This window comes from Myotis brandtii, unplaced genomic scaffold (assembly GCF_000412655.1).
Source record: "Myotis brandtii unplaced genomic scaffold, ASM41265v1 scaffold280, whole genome shotgun sequence".
Classification (NCBI taxonomy): Eukaryota; Metazoa; Chordata; class Mammalia; order Chiroptera; family Vespertilionidae; genus Myotis; species Myotis brandtii.
The window spans coordinates 107,574-124,766 of NW_005360677.1; the positions used below are offsets into that span (position 1 = coordinate 107,574).

A 17,193-nucleotide genomic window follows, 5' to 3' on the forward strand; every position below is an offset into this window, starting at 1 on the left:
GGGGTGGGGGGTGTCGTGTGGGGTCACAGCAAGGTCCTAACACAACATCCCCTCTGGGCTCTCTCCTCCCTCCCAGCTGCTCTGCCCTGGCAGTGTCCTAGTCCTGACCCCCCTCTCCTTCTCTGGGGGGAGAACCTTCCCACACACCTTGACAGCCTGCCAGGTCAGCCTGCCTCAAAGGGAATGCTGAGGAGAAGCAGAAAGCTGCTCTGCGGGGGAAGGGGGTGGGGGGCGCGCGCACAGGTCTCCTGTGGGATTGCTGCGGAGGCACCCTGAGCTCAGCCTGCCCTGAAAGGTGAAGGGTGAAGCAGAGCAGCTGATGTGTGGGATCAAAAGCCAGGAAGCTGGCCCTGGCGGGGCAGCTCAGTTGCTTAGAGTGTCTGCCCTGATACACCAAGGTGGTGGGTTTGATCCCAGGTCAGGGCACATAGGGGAAGCAACCAGTGAATGCATGAATGAGTGGAACAATCTCTCTCGCCCTCACTCTCTCAAAATCAATTTTTAAAATAGAAAGGAAGCTGCCCTAGACAGTTTGGCTCAGTGGATAGAGCATCAGCCTGCCAACTGAAGGGTCCTGGGTTCGATTCCGGTCAAGGGTACATAACTCAGTTGCAGGCTTGATCCCCAGCCCCAGGTTGGTACGTGCAGGAGGTAACCAATCAACGTGTCTCTCTCATATTGATGTTTCTGTGTGTCTCTCCCCCTCCCTTCCACTCTCTCTGAAAATCAATGGAAACATATCCTCCAGTGAGGGTTAAAAAAAGACAGGAAGCTGTTGGGGCAGTGCTGTGGGGGGCTCTCCTCTTCCCTCTGTTAGGATCACAGGTAGAAAACTGAGGCACATGGAGAGGGAAAGGCTGTCTGTCCCAGGCTATTACTGCACTACAGCTTGTTACGGGTTCTAACTGGGCTGGGGGGCTACCTCCCCGACTCTGGCTGGGCTGGGGGAGGAGGGGGGCGGGGGCGGAGGCATAGCTGACTTGGGAGCCAGGTACCCAGTGGCTGTTGTAGTCAATGGCACCACCTACTGGTTTAAAAGGTCGTAGAGCAGGAAGTTGGGGAACAAAGTCTGCTAGGTACCTGACCCCACCCATCCTCCCTCCCCAGCTGACAGGAAGCTAAGGAGGATCCTGGTGGTGACTCCCACACCCTGCAGGTAGGGGCCTTGTCCCAAGGACAGTGGGTGCAGGGAGCAGGGTTGTGGGGCTAGGGCCGGAGAGGTCACAGCGGGCTACGCTGACATTACGCTCTGACCAGGTGGCCTGCCTCCAGTCTCCTCATCTGAAGGCAGAAGGGCTGCTAGGGTTAAATTGGGGTGGATAGGATTGCCCCCCCAAACCCCTAATAAGGGAAGCCTGTGTGTAAAGTAGGAGGGCACCCAGAGAGTCTGGGGTTGGGGTTCTGGCCCTTACAAGCCAGGAGAGATCCTGAAGGGACAAAAAGCTCAGGGTAAAGGTGGAAGAAGAAACTGGAAGGGCCCTCAGTGGGCTAGTCTGGCTCATCCCGATCTCCCTGGGCGTACGCTCTAGGGCCCTTGTTCTCAGCCTAAGGATGTGAAAGGAAAAGTCGGGGCCGGAGTGAAGTGATGCTCCTCCTATGTCTGTCCTCCAGCGTGCAACAGCCTGGCCCTCTCCCATCCCACCCACTGTACTGCAAGCCCGGCCTCCCAGGATCCCAAGCTGCTCCTTCTGCTCCTGCAAGCCAAGTACCTGTAGCTCTACCTGGCCGGTGGCTCTGACATGCTGGCATGGAGAGCTGGCGTGGAGAACGAGCTGAGCCACTGCTGGGGCAGGCTGCCGGGTGCTGGAGTTGCTGTAGCCGAGGGCACTGGCTAGCCGCCTGCTGGTGCTGCACGCCCTCCCCCTGGGTGGCTGCACTTTTGCATAGATGTCACTGCTCATGAGCCAGGAGCTGGGCGTGGCCTGAGAGCCACATTTTCAACATCCTGGTGATGGGCAATCTGGACGGCTCAGTGCTGGGTGAGGGTGACAGGGGTGAGAGTGAGCGGGCACCTGGGCCACACAAGCCAGGCTGAAGTCCCGGTGGACACATTCTGTTCACCATGGGGTCTGTGATCTGCATCTGTCCCAAATGTGGCTCTGGACTGCCTCTGAATGTCCACCTGATGTGCCCTCCTTACCCTTTGTTCCACCGGGCCTCCCCCACTACAGCTGAATTTACAGCCCAGAGTGAGCGTGCTGTCTGGGTCCAGCCTGGCATGTATTCATCTCCAGCAGCTATTCTCTGGGGAAGGGGAGGCCAAACAGGACACGATGAGACTGAGCACCTATGACCTTCCATACATTCTCTCCCATCATCCCCACAATGCACCACGAGGGAGGGCTCTGTCATCTGAAATTCATTTCTTAGGGCACACGCTTTGGAAAGAGTCTCATGTCGCTGGAGGTTCAAATGTCCTCTAAAAGAGCGATACTCAAACTTTGGTATGTATCAGAGTCACCGGAGGCCGAGGGACAATTGCGAGGCCCAGACCCCACCCTGCTCCAGGGGGCCTGGGCCTCTGGGTTTGTTTGGGCTCTCCAAGGGAATCGGACACACCGAAGTCTGAGGATCACTATGTTTAAACTTCCTCTGGAAAGGCTGAATGAATGCTAACATACCTCAAGTTACTGGATGGCTATCAATGCAAGGCAAGCCATTCTATTGGCCGGCTCTAATTAGCCAATTAGGTCTAGTTCAAAAGAATTCTCTCTTTGAATCACTCGCATCCCTGATGCTGAGTGACATGGCATTTCTCTAAAAACCCTTAGATCTCTTCGAATGAATGCTAACATACCTCAGGTTACTGGATGGCTATCAATGCAAGACAAGACATTCTATTGGCCGGCTCTAACTGGCCAATTAGGGTTAGTTCAAAAGGAGAATTCTCCCTTTGAATCGCTCACATCCCTGATGCTAAGTGACATGGCATTTCTCTAAAAACCCTTAGATCTCTTTCTCTAAAAGAGTGATACTCAAACTTTGGTATGTATCAGAGTCACCTGAGGCCGAGGGACAATTTCGAGGCCCAGACCCCACCCTGCTCCAGGGGCCTGGGCCTCTGGGTTTGTTTGGGCTCTCCAAGGGAATCGGACACACCGAAGTCTGAGGATCACTATGTTTAAACTTCCTCTGGAAAGGCTGAATGAAGGCTAACATACCTCAAGTTACTGGATGGCTATCAATGCAAGGCAAGCCATTCTATTGGCCGGCTCTAATTAGCCAATTAGGTCTAGTTCAAAAGAATTCTCTCTTTGAATCACTCGCATCCCTGATGCTGAGTGACATGGCATTTCTCTAAAAACCCTTAGATCTCTTCCATCTCAGCTGTTGGTCAAGCTGCTTCCTGCACGGTTTTGGTAACCAATGTGCAAGACAAACCATGAAACATGGCATCATTTTGGTCCACCCCCTCTTATCTTTTCCCATCCCCTGGTCTCCAGGCATCCTTCTCCCACCCGGCTGGGTCAGGTTGGGCTCTAGAAGCTCACGGAGGCCACAGACTCCAGGGCACAAGGCCTCTGAGGACTCAATGACCCAGTCACTCTGCAACAACTCCTGGAACAGTGGTTGAACCAGCTCTGACCCCACCCAGCAGTCCTGCCATCTAGCCTTCTCCTTCTCATCCCTGATGATGCCACAAAGCTGGAAAGTGCCACAGTGAAAGGCTGGCCCCAGACCAAGTGGCTCTTTCAGGAAGGGCCTGAGGGAGGGCAGGTACAGGCATGGCATGCCAAGTGTGGCCGGGAGGCAGCTGTGGTAGGCAGTCAGACATGAGCAGAGCAAGGATGATGGGCCAGGTAGAGAAGGTCACCAGGGCAGAAAGACCTGGGTGCCTCCCAAAGGACACCTGTAGGGTGGGACCTCATCCCCAGGGTGACTTTCCTCCCCTAGCATATCGCTGGTCTTGCGGTTTGGACCCCCTGACCTTTCCTCCATAGAGGCCTCAGTGGTATTTCAGCTCCAGGCCCAGAAAAGCAGCAAAACCAGACAAGCAGTGCCATGGCTGACATCAGGACTGCCGCATTGATGGATGACCCCAGGACGCAGTGGGAGCACGCCAGCACATTTTCCTTCCCTCTCCCCTCCTCCCAGGCACATTACCATCACCTTCCTCACTCCCAAGCTCCAAGGGCCCTTCCTTTGCTCTATAACTTGTTCCCTAAACCCATTTCTTCTACGAATTACTTCTTCTACCTCTATATTTTATAAATAAATGGTCTCTTAGAGTTGGAGTCTTGGCTCTGAATTCTTTCCTAGCCAGAACTCAAGTACCGAGGTTGCTGAGCCAGGTCTGGTCTGATCTTATGGGTCTAACACCTGGTGCCGTTCCTGCCATTCCTGCTGCCTACAACACAGCCATGGGGATGCTTCCGGGTCCTCACGAGGAACAAGGGCCTTCTGCACCCTCTGCTCATGCCCAGCACAAGAGTATCCCAGGCCACCTTCCTTGCTTCTGTCCTGAATGGTGTCTGTACCTTGGGAGGACAGTTGTGTGACCATTGCCCAACTGTAACAACAGAGTCAGAGGGCGACCATGAGACTGTCCCGGGACAGCCAGGGACGTTCAGCAGTCCATGTGTCGGGCTGTCCCACCAGAAGGGGTTTGAGGCTGGGAGGTGGGTCATGAGCTGCACACGAACAGTGGGAGCTAACCCCCTCCACCTGGTCCCCACAGGTGTGCCTCCGCTGATGAGACCAAGGCCCTAGGCCTGGGGGTCAGGGCCACAGCCATGTTCTAACCCCACCTGTGCCAGGCTGAACCATTTGGCATTACGAGGCTGTGATGGGTGCTTTCTGGCAGCCTCGGATGAGGTTCCCCTCTGCAATACTGCCTGCCTGCACAAGCTGCTGGCCAGCTGGCAGTAGGTCTGGGAGACCTCCCACTATGGCCCACCTGTACCACACCCCCTGGAGTAGTACCTCAGCGCCCTCAGCACCTTCCTGGGGAGGCTGGGCCTGCCCCCCCGAGCCTGGTTCTGATGGGACTCTGGGCTCCAGCTCACCAGCAGGATGGGGGTCAACTGCTCAGTGGACAAGGGACAAAGACAGGACAGCAGAGACATTGTAATCTCTTGATTTATTCAGATTATTTAATATACAACATAACTGTGACGCAAAGTGTGCAAAGTTAAAGCCTTCAACTGCAGCTGAGAGGAGAGGGCAGGCTTGGTCCACCTGGGGATGGTGGTGAGTCAAAAATGATGGGCTGCCTCCTCCCCAGGGCAGGGGAAGAGAGAGTGGCCTGAGGAACAGGAGGCCTAGGGCCAGGGGAAGGGGGCAGAGACCTCCCTCTGGCCTAGGTTAGGAGCCCAGAAGTACCCCATGGCTGAGAGGGCAGTAGCCCAGGAAGGAGCCAGAGGCAGGGCCAGGAGAGCACCATTTCTGGGGTGAGGGGTGGGGAGGAAGGAACCCGATAGGAGAAGCCAGGAGGGGCCACCTGCCCCAGGGGAGGGAGCCAGGCCGGAGCAGACTGCAGTGAGAAAACCTGAGGCAGGCGCAAGGCCTGAGAGCCCAGGTTGGTGGGCTCGGGGGGAGGGAGGGCTGAAGAAGGGGGAACCCGGTGGGGGCGCTCCCAGGGCAGCCAGGCCCCAGGAGCATCCTGACACTGCAGGGGATGCCCAGCAAGGGCCCGCAGACCCTCCGAGCCTCCCCTGCTCTCTCCCTTGAAAGGAACTGGGCCCCATAGTGCAAATCTGTGGACCACTCAGTTATGGAGGGAGGCTGTGCCTAAAGGGGGACCCTGGGGCGTACCCTCTCTGCCACCTCGGCCTCCACCACAGCTTCCACCACCGTCCTCAGTACAGCCGCTTCTCGTAACTGTGGGGACAAGGCAGGAGGGGCACTGAAAGTGGGCATGTGGACCCTGCTCCCTTCCCAGACGCCCCTGCCTAGGCCCGGGGGTGCCAGGCAGCCCCCCAGATGAAAGAGAGGCAGTGAACTGCAGAAGCTCCCGCCTCTCAGCCATGGGGGTGGGGGGAGAGCCGGCCCCGTGCCCCTGTCCTCCCAGGCCCAGAGGCAGCCATGCTCCTTCAGGCCACGGTCAGAGCTGAGCAGACTGTCCTCAGGGCTGGGGTGGAGCGTCAGGAAGGCATGGCCCTGACCACACTGAACCTCTGCTGCCCACGTCTCCATCCCACCCCTGCACATCAAGTGGCCCAGGCCCCTTGTGGTCACTGGGTCCAGTCCAAGGCGGGCAGCCTCGGGCCTGTGGTCAGGGACATCGCACTGTACTACAGATTCTGCTGGAGGAGGGGCCACTGCTGGCTGCCCTCCCCACGGTGTTAGTCCTAGGGTCCATGTCCCATGATTACACCCCAGGGCCACCCCCAATGCAGTGCCCCCCTCCCACCCCGAGCCCAGGTCCCACCCAAAGTGCCCCTGCTCTACTCTACGCTTGCCCGGGCAGCGCAGTTACTTACACGGCAGAAAGGTATAGCTACGGGAGGATGGGGCAGAAAGAGACAGAGGTTAGATGCCCGCCTATGCCTGGGGGGACAGGCCCTCTCGAACAGGCGGGGCCACATGCCTGCTACTGCTGCTGCTGACTAGCACTGCCCCCACCCACGGTCGCCCCAGCGCTGGCCCTGGCAGCTGTCTCTCTGCTTCTCCCGCCAAAGGACTCTCATCCCTAGCCTATACCTGCCTGCCTGGGGCTGCCACCAGCAAAAGCCCAACACTGCCAGCTCCTGCCACCAGCCACCAGCTACCAAGCTTGTAAGGAAGCAAGGGATGGGAGCCTAGGAGGAGCGGCCCAAGGAGAGGGGAGGGGCCTGTCTGCCTAAGGAGTGGGGAGGGCTCAAGGGTGGGTGGGGCCCTGTAGGAGAGGGTGATGGAGACATCCTGCAGCACTGCCTAAGGGCTCAAGGACAGGGCTCAAGGGTGGGTTGGGCCCTGTAGGAGAGGGTGATGGAGACATCCTGCAGCAATAACCATCCCTGGTGGAGATGGTCCATGGGGCCCCTGAAACCTCAGCTCAGCCTCTGAACCATAGTCCCACCTGCCCGACCCAGTGCCAGCAGCTGGGGCAAGGAGGCCACCGGACTTACGAGTGGAGGCCGTGGACACCACCCTCGATCTGAGCCGACATGGTCCGCTTCTCAAACTTGAGCTCTCCCGAGTACATCATGGACCTACAGGCAGGTTGTTGGGGCAGGTCAGGGCACCAAGGGAAGAGGGGAGGGAGGAGGGAGAGGCAGGGAGAGGAAGGAAGCAGGGGTGGGGGAGCCAAGAGCCTCCCAGGTGCCACCCACCTGCCACCCCCTTGCCCCCAGTCACAGCACTCACCGCAGGACGGAGAGGCTCCGGGCACCAATATCCTGGCAGCCATGCTGGATCCCTGCTATGAGGTAGGGCACGAACTTCTGAATGGAGCCTTTGTCCTGGATGGAACCTGATACGCCCTGTGGGATCTTCACCTTATCCCCCTCACTGTATGGAGGGCAGGGAGACTGAGCCAGACAGCCCATGGCTCAGGGGACCTCACCCCATCTCTCAAGGGCACCAACGGAAGAACCCCCAAAGCAGCCACACCCTGGGCTAAAGCATAAGCAAGCATGGATTCCGAGTCAGGAGGTCTGCTACTTGTGCCCTGTGACTCAGTTTCCAGAAATATAATACGGAGACTCGGTGCTATTCGGGAAGTCAAAGGCATGTGGGGACCCTTGAAGGGTTGCGGGCTGATGGGCCTGGGACCAGGGCTCAGGGGCAGGGCACCTGAAGTATCGTTTCTGGCTGCTGCTGCTCTTCTCCATGGCATCCAAGGAGCCCATGCCCCGGTACTTCTTGAGCCTCACCCCATCGGAGAAGAAGTACTCGCCGGGGGCCTCCGTGGTGGCGGCCAGCAGGGAGCCCATCATCACTGCAGTGGGGGGAGGGGCAGGGTCAGTGCCTCTAGCCCAGCTCCCAGCCCCTCACAGGCCTGCCCAATCCCCAGCAGACCCCTCACCTGTGGATGCTCCCAGGGCCAGGGCCTTGACCACCTGCCCCACAGTCTGGATGCCACCGTCAGCTATGACCGGCACCCCAAAGCGCCGGGCGTACTCCGCCACCTTGTACACGGCGGTGCCCTGAGGCCGACCACAGGCCATCACTGTGGGAGGGGACGCAAGACAGAGATGTCAACAGCAACAGAGGGGCCAGAGACAGGCCGCTTCTCCCTGTGCCCTACCTCCACTCAGGAAAAGGGACGGGCCTTGATGCTTCTTCTGAGGGACAGACGGGTGGCAGCAAACAACACTAGGGTGGCTGTCACTCCAAAGACCCAGACCACCCCGTCCACGACAGCGCTATGGGGCATTCTGATAGGAGAGGGGTCCGTACTGGCCTTCGGAGTACTGCACCCCCTACACTGGCGCACTCAGGCCTGGTGGCCCCCAGCCTCACCTCTCTCCATAAGCAAGTTCCCCTTCGAGGCTTCGTTTGCAAAGCCTGTTACTAGAGTAATCATGACCTCCTTCGGGATATTGCCTTGCATTTGTTTAAGTTTAACTGACCAAGGTCCTTAAGTGTGAGGTTCCAAATGGGAACAAGGAGCCAGCATGTATGTAGGGATGGATGCAAGGCCCGATAAGGCAGGGAAGAGGCCTTCTCCAGGTGGTCTTTTGTTTTATCCCTATTGCATCCCAAGTTTGAGACCAATGCCTGACACACAGGTACTCAATGTTTGTTGAGTGACTGAACGGAAGGCCCACGTTTCATCGCAGTGGTCAGCTAAAGTGAAGCGTAGAAACTTAAAAGCAGAGGCTCTGAAGACCAGAAAGGGAGATGTTTTGAGCAGAAAACCCCAAACTGATCACTCAGTGTTCTAGGGAAATGACCCTCCCTAGAGGGGCCAGTCCATCCCCTCAGGCCAAGCAAGGACCCACCCGTCAGCCTCCAGGGAACACCCCTCAACCACAGGGGGACACATGGTCAGGGTCCCACTCCCCTCCTCTTCGTGTTTGGGTATCTACCCTGCAAAAGGGCTTTGTGACCGAGTGGAACCCCTCCCTCGCTAGCAGCACACGGTGATAACGTATACTTCCTTAGACATCTAAGGACATGCCGTCTCCCTGACTTAGGCATCTGCCTCGTCACGAAGCTAATCCAAACTGTGAGCAAGCCTCCCATAAGCACCAGCCAGAGAAGTAGTCACAACAGCCTTGGGCCTCTAGCTTGGGTCTCCTTGACCAGAATCTGAGAAGCAGGCTGGCACACACCTAAAGCTCTCAGTAACCTCATCTTACACCTGCCTCCCCCCAAGTCACTGAGCCAGGCAGGCAGAGTCTGAGCCTGGGTCACCCCCGAACCCACCATCCCAGGAAGGAGCCTGGCAGAGCAAGCCACTCGGCATGTATCCATGGGACAAGAGTGAGGCCCCAGGGCCTATGGGGGGCCAGTGGGGTGTTCTAAGTGGCAGTCACTCTTCTCCTACTGATACCCACCTTCTTGGGTGATACAGATGGAGCCACAGCCCATGCCCACACGTAGCCCGTCCACACCAGCATCAATCAGATTCTTGGCCTGAGCTGCTGTCACCACTGGGGGAAGGTGGGGAGTGGCAGGGAAAGAGGAACAGTATGAGGATGGGATGCCCCCGCCCTGCCCTGGGACCCCAGTCCAGCCCCACCCTCACCTACAGTGACCAAAGCCCATTCATTCAGCCCCCAGGCTCCCATGTAGATATGCCATCACCTTGGGATGCGGAAGGACAGGAAATTACATGGTGAAGGGGCAAGGGCCAGGGGTGACGGGGGCTGTACACTCACCATTCCCCCCAATCAGCTGGAGGTGGGGGTACTTCTTCTTGATGTAGTGCACCATGGCGATCTGATACTCAGAGTTCCCTTGGGATGAGTCCTGAGAGGAGGGGAGAGGGCAGCTTAGGCTATGATGGCTGCGGATCCTCCCTGGGAGAGGGGGTTCTGAGTGGACAAACTCCTAAAGCCCTTTCACACCCACTGATGGACTGGTCCTCACAGCAAGGCCGCCTGGGGCCTGTCCTGTTCCTACAACTCACTCACCAAGTGAAGAACTTAACCTCCTCCGCCTCCCTCTCTTCATCTGACAAGGGGTGTGGAAACTGTACCTCGGGGGGCTGTTGGGAAGGCTGAATGAGACACAGAGGTCTGAGAGCAGAGCCTGACAAGTGGGAGGTTCCCCATGAATGCGAGCTATAACCATCAGGTCAACGTGTGAGTCGCCCAGAGGCCCTCAGAGGGGCCCACAGTTGGTCTGAGCCGTCAGTACCACTGGCCCTCCTGATTGTGGCTCCAGGCTCAACCAGAGGCGAACCTGGATCTCCCTAAGCCTTTACTGTACGGAACCCCGCTGCTCCCAGGGGGGTGCCCGTACCAGCACTATGACATCGGCGCCCGCCTGGGTGAGCAGGTCCAAGCGATATTTGTCGTCCTCGCGGGTGCCCACAGCTGCCCCGCACAGCAGTTGCTTATGGGAATCCTTGGAGGCTAGAGGGTAGTCCCGGTTCTTCTTCAGGTCGGTGCGGGCAATGATGGCCACCAGCTCGTCGCGATCATTGACAATGGGCAGCTTCCCTGAGGAGGAATGCAGCGGTGAGATGAAGGAGCCGCCTCTGGAGTCCTCTTGGGAGTGGGGTGGACCACGCCAGAGATTCCACTGAAATACCCAAACCAGCCACTAGATGACAGCACCACCCAGGAAGCCCTCCTAGGGGCCTGGACCTCTTTCCGAGGAACAGGAAGCAAAGGAACCTTGAAGCCAAGTGGGCTCCTGGAGCACTTCCTGCCCTGGGGCCTGGCCAGGCTGGGGTGGGCAGCCCCTGAGCACTGGCAGCCTCTCACCTGCTGGGCCACAGGCCACAGTGGTCAAAAACTCCTAACCAGGGCACATACGTGAGGCTGTCCTGCAGGAGAAACATGTGCCCTGTACAATTCCACCCCCGGAGAACAATCCAGTGTGGGCCAGGGAAGCACGTCCCAGTGTCTCCCACAGGGACCGAATGAATATTATGTCAACAACCCCAATGTCAAATAGATTTAATTTCAGGGCTTCTCGGAGCCTTTAGTAAGCTAATGTACAATTTGTTATGCATTGATAGGGAATATAGAAAAGAGCATTTTTCCGACTTATAAGCCCAAAGAGCCCTTTTTTCATGATGAACATTTCTCAGGGCTACTTTTTTGGGGAAACCAATACCGTGAAGATGCTGAACAAGGGGCAGGCGTTCCTAAGCCAAGAAAAGGACCTCAGGAATCATGCTCCAGCCTGGGGTCATTCAAACCTTCCCCAAGGCCCAGTCCGCTCGCTGGGACAACCTGCACGGCGGTGAAGGAGCAGGGGGAGCTGGGGTACAGGAAGCCCGGCTGGGGGCGGGTCTTGAGTTTTCTGCCTGCTCCCTGTTACCTTTCTTGCTGCGCTGCAGGATCTCATTTGCCTCTTTCAGCGTCACACCTGCTGGAGCCACCACCAGCTCATTCCGTGGTGTCATCACCTGTGGGGCCAGGAACATTGGCCTGCAGGTTGGCAGGTGAGAGAGAAGGGAGCCAGACCTCCCTCTGGTCCCTGTCACAGACAGCTTGGGGTCCTCTCTCTGCCCCAGCCACGCGTTCCCTGCCCTACAGGTACCTCACTGAGGAAGACGGTGTGGTCCTTCTCTGCGAGAAAGTCGATGTCTCGGGAGGTGACAATGCCCACCAGCTTGCTACCCATGGTGCCGGTCTCCGTGATGGGGATGCCAGAGAAGCCATGCCGAATCTTGGCCTCCAGCACGTCGCCCACGGTGTGCGAGGGGTTCAGCACCACAGGGTCCGTGATGAAGCCCTGCTCAAATTTCTGTGGGCAGAGACAGGGGAAAGGAAGCCTGAGGTGGTGTCCAGCCTGGTCAAGGGGGGAGAAGGTGCCCTGGCCAGGGCCCTGAGTGGGGTGAGGGGCCAGTGGGAAATGAGGGCTGGGCACTATGCCCCCATTGTGGAGAAGGGCAGACAAGACCCCACAGCAATCAACTAGGGAATGCACCAGCCTGCGGGGCCGGCCAGGGAGTTGGGGGCCACCAGGTGGCATTTTCTTCCCGGGGGTAGGCTGGTACTTGCCTTCACCTTCCGCACCTCATTGGCCTGGAACTCTGGAGTGCAGTTGTGGTGAATGAAACCAATACCGCCCATCAGCTGGGGTGGGAGGGAAGCACAGTCAGAGCCAGGGGCCCGCCCCTCCTCACTCTGAAAACCCCACCCCTGACTCCAATTCCTCCTGATGCCAGCCCACCCTATTCCGTCCCCTCAACCCTGGACTCCCAACCCAGGTGCCCAACTCACAGCCATAGCGATGGCCATGTCAGCCTCTGTCACAGTGTCCATGGGGGAGGAGATCAGGGGCGTCTTCAGCGTGATCTTCCGAGTCAGAGCTGAAGTCAGGTCCTGAGGATGAAGGCACAGTCCAGGTGAAGTGTGTGATCATTCACTCAGCAAACATTACAGAGCTCCTGCATGCACCCAGCACCAGGAAGGGCCTGGGGATATAGCAGTGAACAAGGCAGATGAGGCCCCTGCTATCTCTCCCATGGTTTAAACTCCACTGGGAAGTAGAAGACAAGCACGCAACACATGCACAAAATCATTTCAGCCAGGATGAAGGCTCCAAAGAAAAGCAAGAGGAAAAGTGACCACGGGAAGAGGGGTGTGGTGGTCAGGAAAGCCTCTTTCTTCTCAGGAGACAAGTAGCAGCCAGTCCCAGTCTGAGGGACTGTGGTTCCAGCCTCTGATTCCCAGTCTTCCTGAGATGCATTTAAGAAAGAAAAAGGCAAGTGGAGTAGAGGGAAGCGAGAGAGGCAGGTGGCTGGCGGGGGCAAGGAAGTGTAGCCTTGAAAGCCAGGGACAGCTTAGATTCGGAGATGAAAAGCCACTGCCGGGGTCACAAGCAGAAGAGAGGCACCATTTGACTTATTTTAAAGAGGTCACTCGGGCTCCAATGTGGAGAATGGATTCTAGGTGACAAATCCTGCGGCAAGGGGACCGCTGACAGGTCCAGGCAGAGGATGTGGAGACGGGGATCGGGGAGGCATGGGAAGGCGTCTTTAAGCATCCAGGAAAGTAGATGACTGAGGGACTGCAGCTCAAGGAAAGGTCAGGGCTGCGGGTACAGATCTGGGAGGTATCTGCCTATGAACGGTAGGCAGGGCCAGATCATGAGGTCTGAGCCAACAGCTATGGATCCTAGACCCCAAACGCTCAGACACAGACTTTGGTATATAGTTTCTGGAGATTCACAGGCCCCCGCAGTCCATTCATAGACCCTGGTTAAGAGCCCTGGACCCAGAGACTAGAGAACTCCTCTCCCATCACACCACCGAAGAGCCACAGCCTTCCCGACAGAGGCCACAGGACAGAGACCCTCGATGGCCGGGAGGGAGCTGTTCTGTCCCCCTCTCCCTAGAATCCTACCCAGGGTCTGGCACAAAGCCAGGTGCTTGGTAAACTTGGTTCAACTGAACAGCTGAGCCATGAAGGCTTCCTTATTGCTGTCGTAAGGCAAATATCCAGAATAGCTCCAATTTCCCCCTAAAAATCTGTCTGGGTCAGCACTGGCTACACGGGCTGGGCCAACACTTCCCCCGGGTCAAGCGAGCCAGGCACACTTAGGCCCTCTGGCCTTTCAACAGAATCAGACCTCAGTAAATATTGATAACAGCGACAAGAGGAATGTTTTTTAGTATGTATGAATTCACCTGAAAATAATCTAACTTTTGCCCTAGCTGGTTTGGCTCAGTGGATAGAGCGTCGGCCTGCAGACTGAGGGGTCCCAGGTTCGATTCCGGTCAAGGGCGCATGCCCGGGTTGTGGGCTTGGTCCCCGCTGGGGGGCGTGCAGGAGGCAGCCAATCGATGATTCTCTCTCTCATCGCTGATGTTTCTATCTCTCTCTCCCTCTCCCTTCTTCTCTGAACTTAATAAAAATATATATTTTAAAAAATAATCTAACTTTTAAAAAATATTTTTTAATTGATATCAGAGAGGAAAGGAGAGAGAGAAATATCAATGATGAGAGAGAATCATTGACAGGCTGCCTCCGGCACGCCCCACACTGGGAATTGAGCCCGCAACCTGGGCACGTGCCCTGACCGGGAATCGAACCATGACCTCTTGGTTCATAGGTCGACGCTCAACCACTGAGCCATGCTGGCCAAGCAAATAATCTAACTTTTCTGTGAAATAACTTACTTCTATCAGCACTACACCCCTAGATTCTGTGAGTTCATCATATGTTAATTAGGTAAAAGATATTGCTCATTCACTTGGCTTATAGCTGAGCCCTTCAGGCAAGCAAGGCACTGTGTTTCCTTGTATTTGTCAAAAATCTAACTTCTTTAAACCCTCTTGCCAATTCTTGTATATCTGGATCTGTGAACAAGTCTGTCCATGTCATTCAAAGTCTGCATAATTTTATTGGCTTCTATCATGTCCCTGCTCAGCATTTCAGACAAAAAACCAATCCTTCCAGTTTACAGTAAAAAGACAGCCACAAAAAAAAAAAAAAGACAGCCACATGCACGCCCACCCCCTTCCCTGTGAACCTCATGGCAGGCTCTGTCCGTGACAGAGAGCCCTCTGGCTCTGGGCCAGGCCCACCACTCAGGATACCGTGAATCCCTGCAGCTGCCTCTGCCACAATAAGCACAGCCCATTGCACTGTCAGCTTCTCTGGCAGCAATAAAGGCTACATCCACCACATTCCCAAGAAAAGTCTCTTCTCTTCCTGCCCCTGAGCAAGAAATCAGCCTCTTCCACCATATGCACAGCCTCTCTCCCCGGGGTCAGCAGAAGAGGTACTCACCACCTCATCAGCTATGAAGTCTATGAATCCTGGGAGAATCAGGAAGTCGCTATGAAGAGAGAAAAGTGAGTGTTACTGGATGAGAAGGGGTACTTAAAAGGGGCAGGGCCTGCCATGCCAGGGGAAGCAGCATGGGGTCCGGAGAGGGGCAGAGCCTGGAGCCCTCTGGTCCCTGCTGTCCCTTCAGGGCCGAACCCGTCTTGTGCCCCCCACTAGGATCTTGCTGATTTCAGCTCAGAGAGCTACAAACAAAGGCAGCGGAAGGTCTATGGACCTGGGGTGCCACCAAGGCAGTTGCTCAAAATGTCTGTCGCCTCTAGGGCTCAGAGTTCACCAAGGAACATAAAAGTTCCCATAATGCCACACAAGGCAGATACATGGCCTGCCTTCGAAAGCATCTCTATCTTAATAGAGGGAGGCGACAGGGAATGAACCCGAGAACAACTTATTTATTTATTTATTTTAAATATATTTTTATTGATTTCAGAGAGGGAGGGAGAGAGAGATAGAAAGATCAACGATGAGAGAGAATCATTGATCGGCTGCCTCCTGTATGCCCCACACTGGGGATCAAGCCTGCATGTGCCCGGTCCGGGAATTGAACCGTGACCTCCTGGTTCATAGGTTGACGCTCAAACCACTGAGCCACGCTGGCTGGGCCTGAGGAAAATTTATAAGTGCAGCATGATATGAACACCACACGGCACAGGACAAGCTGCACACAGCCAAGTGTCAGGGCTGCTCAGTCACACAGGTTTCAGAACAGCTCGAGGGACCCCAGGGGGCTGAGCAGGAGCAGGGCATGTTCTGACAAAGTAGGCATTGCTGCCTGCCCAGTTGGACTGAAGCAACCAACAGGCATGGCCTGAGATGGGAAAAGGGAGGAAGGGGCCTTCCGGTTAGGACCAGAACCCTGGGGCCCCAGCCAAAGCATGGCAGCTGTAAAACACTAGACTGGGCCGTGGTCACAGCAAACCCAGAAGGGGGCACAGGCCTGCACAAGTATGGCAAAGCACAGTACACAGCCCAGGGGCCCCGATGGCTCAGTCCCCCCACACTTCAGGAACACTCCCAACTTGACTAAGAAAAGCAGCTGGCACCTGAGCACAGGAAGGAAAAGCAACAGGGTGAATGGGAGGGGTGGGGTCTTTAACCTCCCAAGGCCAAGAGCAACTCAGAGCAATATCCCCAGGGAGTTTCCTTGGCAGACTCTAGTGAAAAATATATCAAAGGGATACTCTCTCCCCCCTCATCAAAGACTGCCAAAGAGCCATAGCCGGTTTGGCTCAGTGGATAGAGCGTCGGCCTGAGGGCTGAAGGGTCCTGGGTTCAATTCCGGTCAAGGGCACATGCCTGGGTTGCGGGCTCAATCCCCAGTAGGGGGTGTGCAGGAGGCAGCCCTTCAATGAGTTTCTCTCATCATGTTTCTATCACTCTCCACTTCCCTTCCTCTCTGAAACCAATAAAAATTTTAAGAATTTTAAAAAATATTAAAAAGACTGCCAAAGGAAGAGAATCTTAACTGCCTCTGACCCATGGCAGCCCTTCTTGCTGAATAGCAAAGAGGCTCTGTGGCTCACGTTCAGGCTGGAGAAGAAATGCAAGAGTCGGGGCCCCTTGACATGTCCTAGGTATCTATGCACCCCTCACCTGGCCCACATCCCAGCTATGGGCAGGCAGGAGACACCTGGTGTCTAGGGAAACTGCCTGCCCAGCAGAAGCGCTTGCAGGCAAGGGCAGGGACTGGCAGGAGACTGGGCAGGGGTGCTCTTGGCTGGCCAGCAGCACCACTCCGCCTCAGCCCCCAGCTTCTGATGCTCCTTCCTGGCATGGACACAGTCCTGCAGCCAGAAGGAGAGCTAGTGCCAGGCCTGCAGCCCGCAGGACAACTGGCCCAGGGCCCACAGAAAAGCAAACTAAAGCCAGAGGCAGAGAGAAAAAGGTCTTGATCTCCTACAAAATCCCATGTGGGGTGGCCTTGGGGGTGGCAGTCACACAATACTCATTCCCAGGGGGGCACTAGTGCTAACCTGTGGGTCGACAGAGGCGCAGTGTAAAGAGGACTGGACGATGGGAACAGGGAGACATCCCCACGGTCCAGCTGGGCCTCTCCTGGGGGCAACACCCGAGCAGCTGTCATAGTTGGGCTGCAGGCCCTCTCTGCCTTCCCAGTGACGCTACGAGTGAGTGAGAGGAGGTTCTGCACCAAGGTCTGGGCAAAGTCTCCATAACTCCTACATCTCAGGTCCCCACACACCCCAAGGCCCCTTCAAGCAGCCGATATGCCCATGCGAGGGGGAGGGGCAAGGCCGGACCCGGATCTACCCAGAAACGGGGCATGGCACCTAGGGCCGCGAGGTCGCTGTGCCACGTCCATCTGCACTCGGCAGTGGCCGCCTTCCTTCCC

General features: G+C 56.4%; 1 protein-coding gene across 3 annotated transcripts; it reads right to left on the reverse strand.

Moving 5' to 3' along the window:
• Positions 1-5,061: 5,061 nt before the first annotated feature.
• On the reverse strand, positions 5,062-14,912 carry IMPDH1 (IMP (inosine 5'-monophosphate) dehydrogenase 1). 3 transcript variants are annotated; one of them, XM_014541822.1, is made up of 14 exons: positions 14,787-14,912; positions 12,273-12,374; positions 12,051-12,125; positions 11,587-11,793; positions 11,365-11,452; positions 10,336-10,535; positions 9,750-9,840; positions 9,426-9,521; positions 7,949-8,092; positions 7,717-7,861; positions 7,288-7,431; positions 7,050-7,133; positions 6,423-6,439; positions 5,062-5,820 (listed from the first exon to the last, which is right to left on the reverse strand). In XM_014541822.1, exons 2-14 carry the CDS (start codon positions 12,312-12,314, stop codon positions 5,708-5,710), a joined length of 1,446 nt encoding a protein of 481 aa, XP_014397308.1. In that variant the 5' UTR covers positions 12,315-12,374; positions 14,787-14,912; the 3' UTR covers positions 5,062-5,707. The 3 variants fall into 3 exon arrangements, with proteins under 3 accessions (XP_014397308.1, XP_014397310.1, XP_014397309.1); XM_014541823.1 differs by lacking the exon at positions 6,423-6,439 and having other exon boundaries at positions 5,713-5,820; positions 14,787-14,907; XM_014541824.1 differs by lacking the exons at positions 12,051-12,125; positions 12,273-12,374; positions 14,787-14,912 and having other exon boundaries at positions 11,365-11,474; positions 11,587-11,791.
• Positions 14,913-17,193: the final 2,281 nt, after the last annotated feature.

Coding starts and splice junctions, on each gene's coding strand:
- IMPDH1 (XM_014541822.1), bottom strand. CDS start 12,314: ATGGACACTGTGACAGAGGCTGACATGGCCATCGCTATGGCT. Junction 10,536..11,364: donor CCTGCAGCGCAGCAAGAAAG/GTAACAGGGAGC, acceptor ATTCCTCCTCAG/GGAAGCTGCCCATTGTCAAT. Junction 8,093..9,425: donor CATCTGTATCACCCAAGAAG/GTGGGTATCAGT, acceptor CCCCTCCCACAG/TGATGGCCTGTGGTCGGCCT.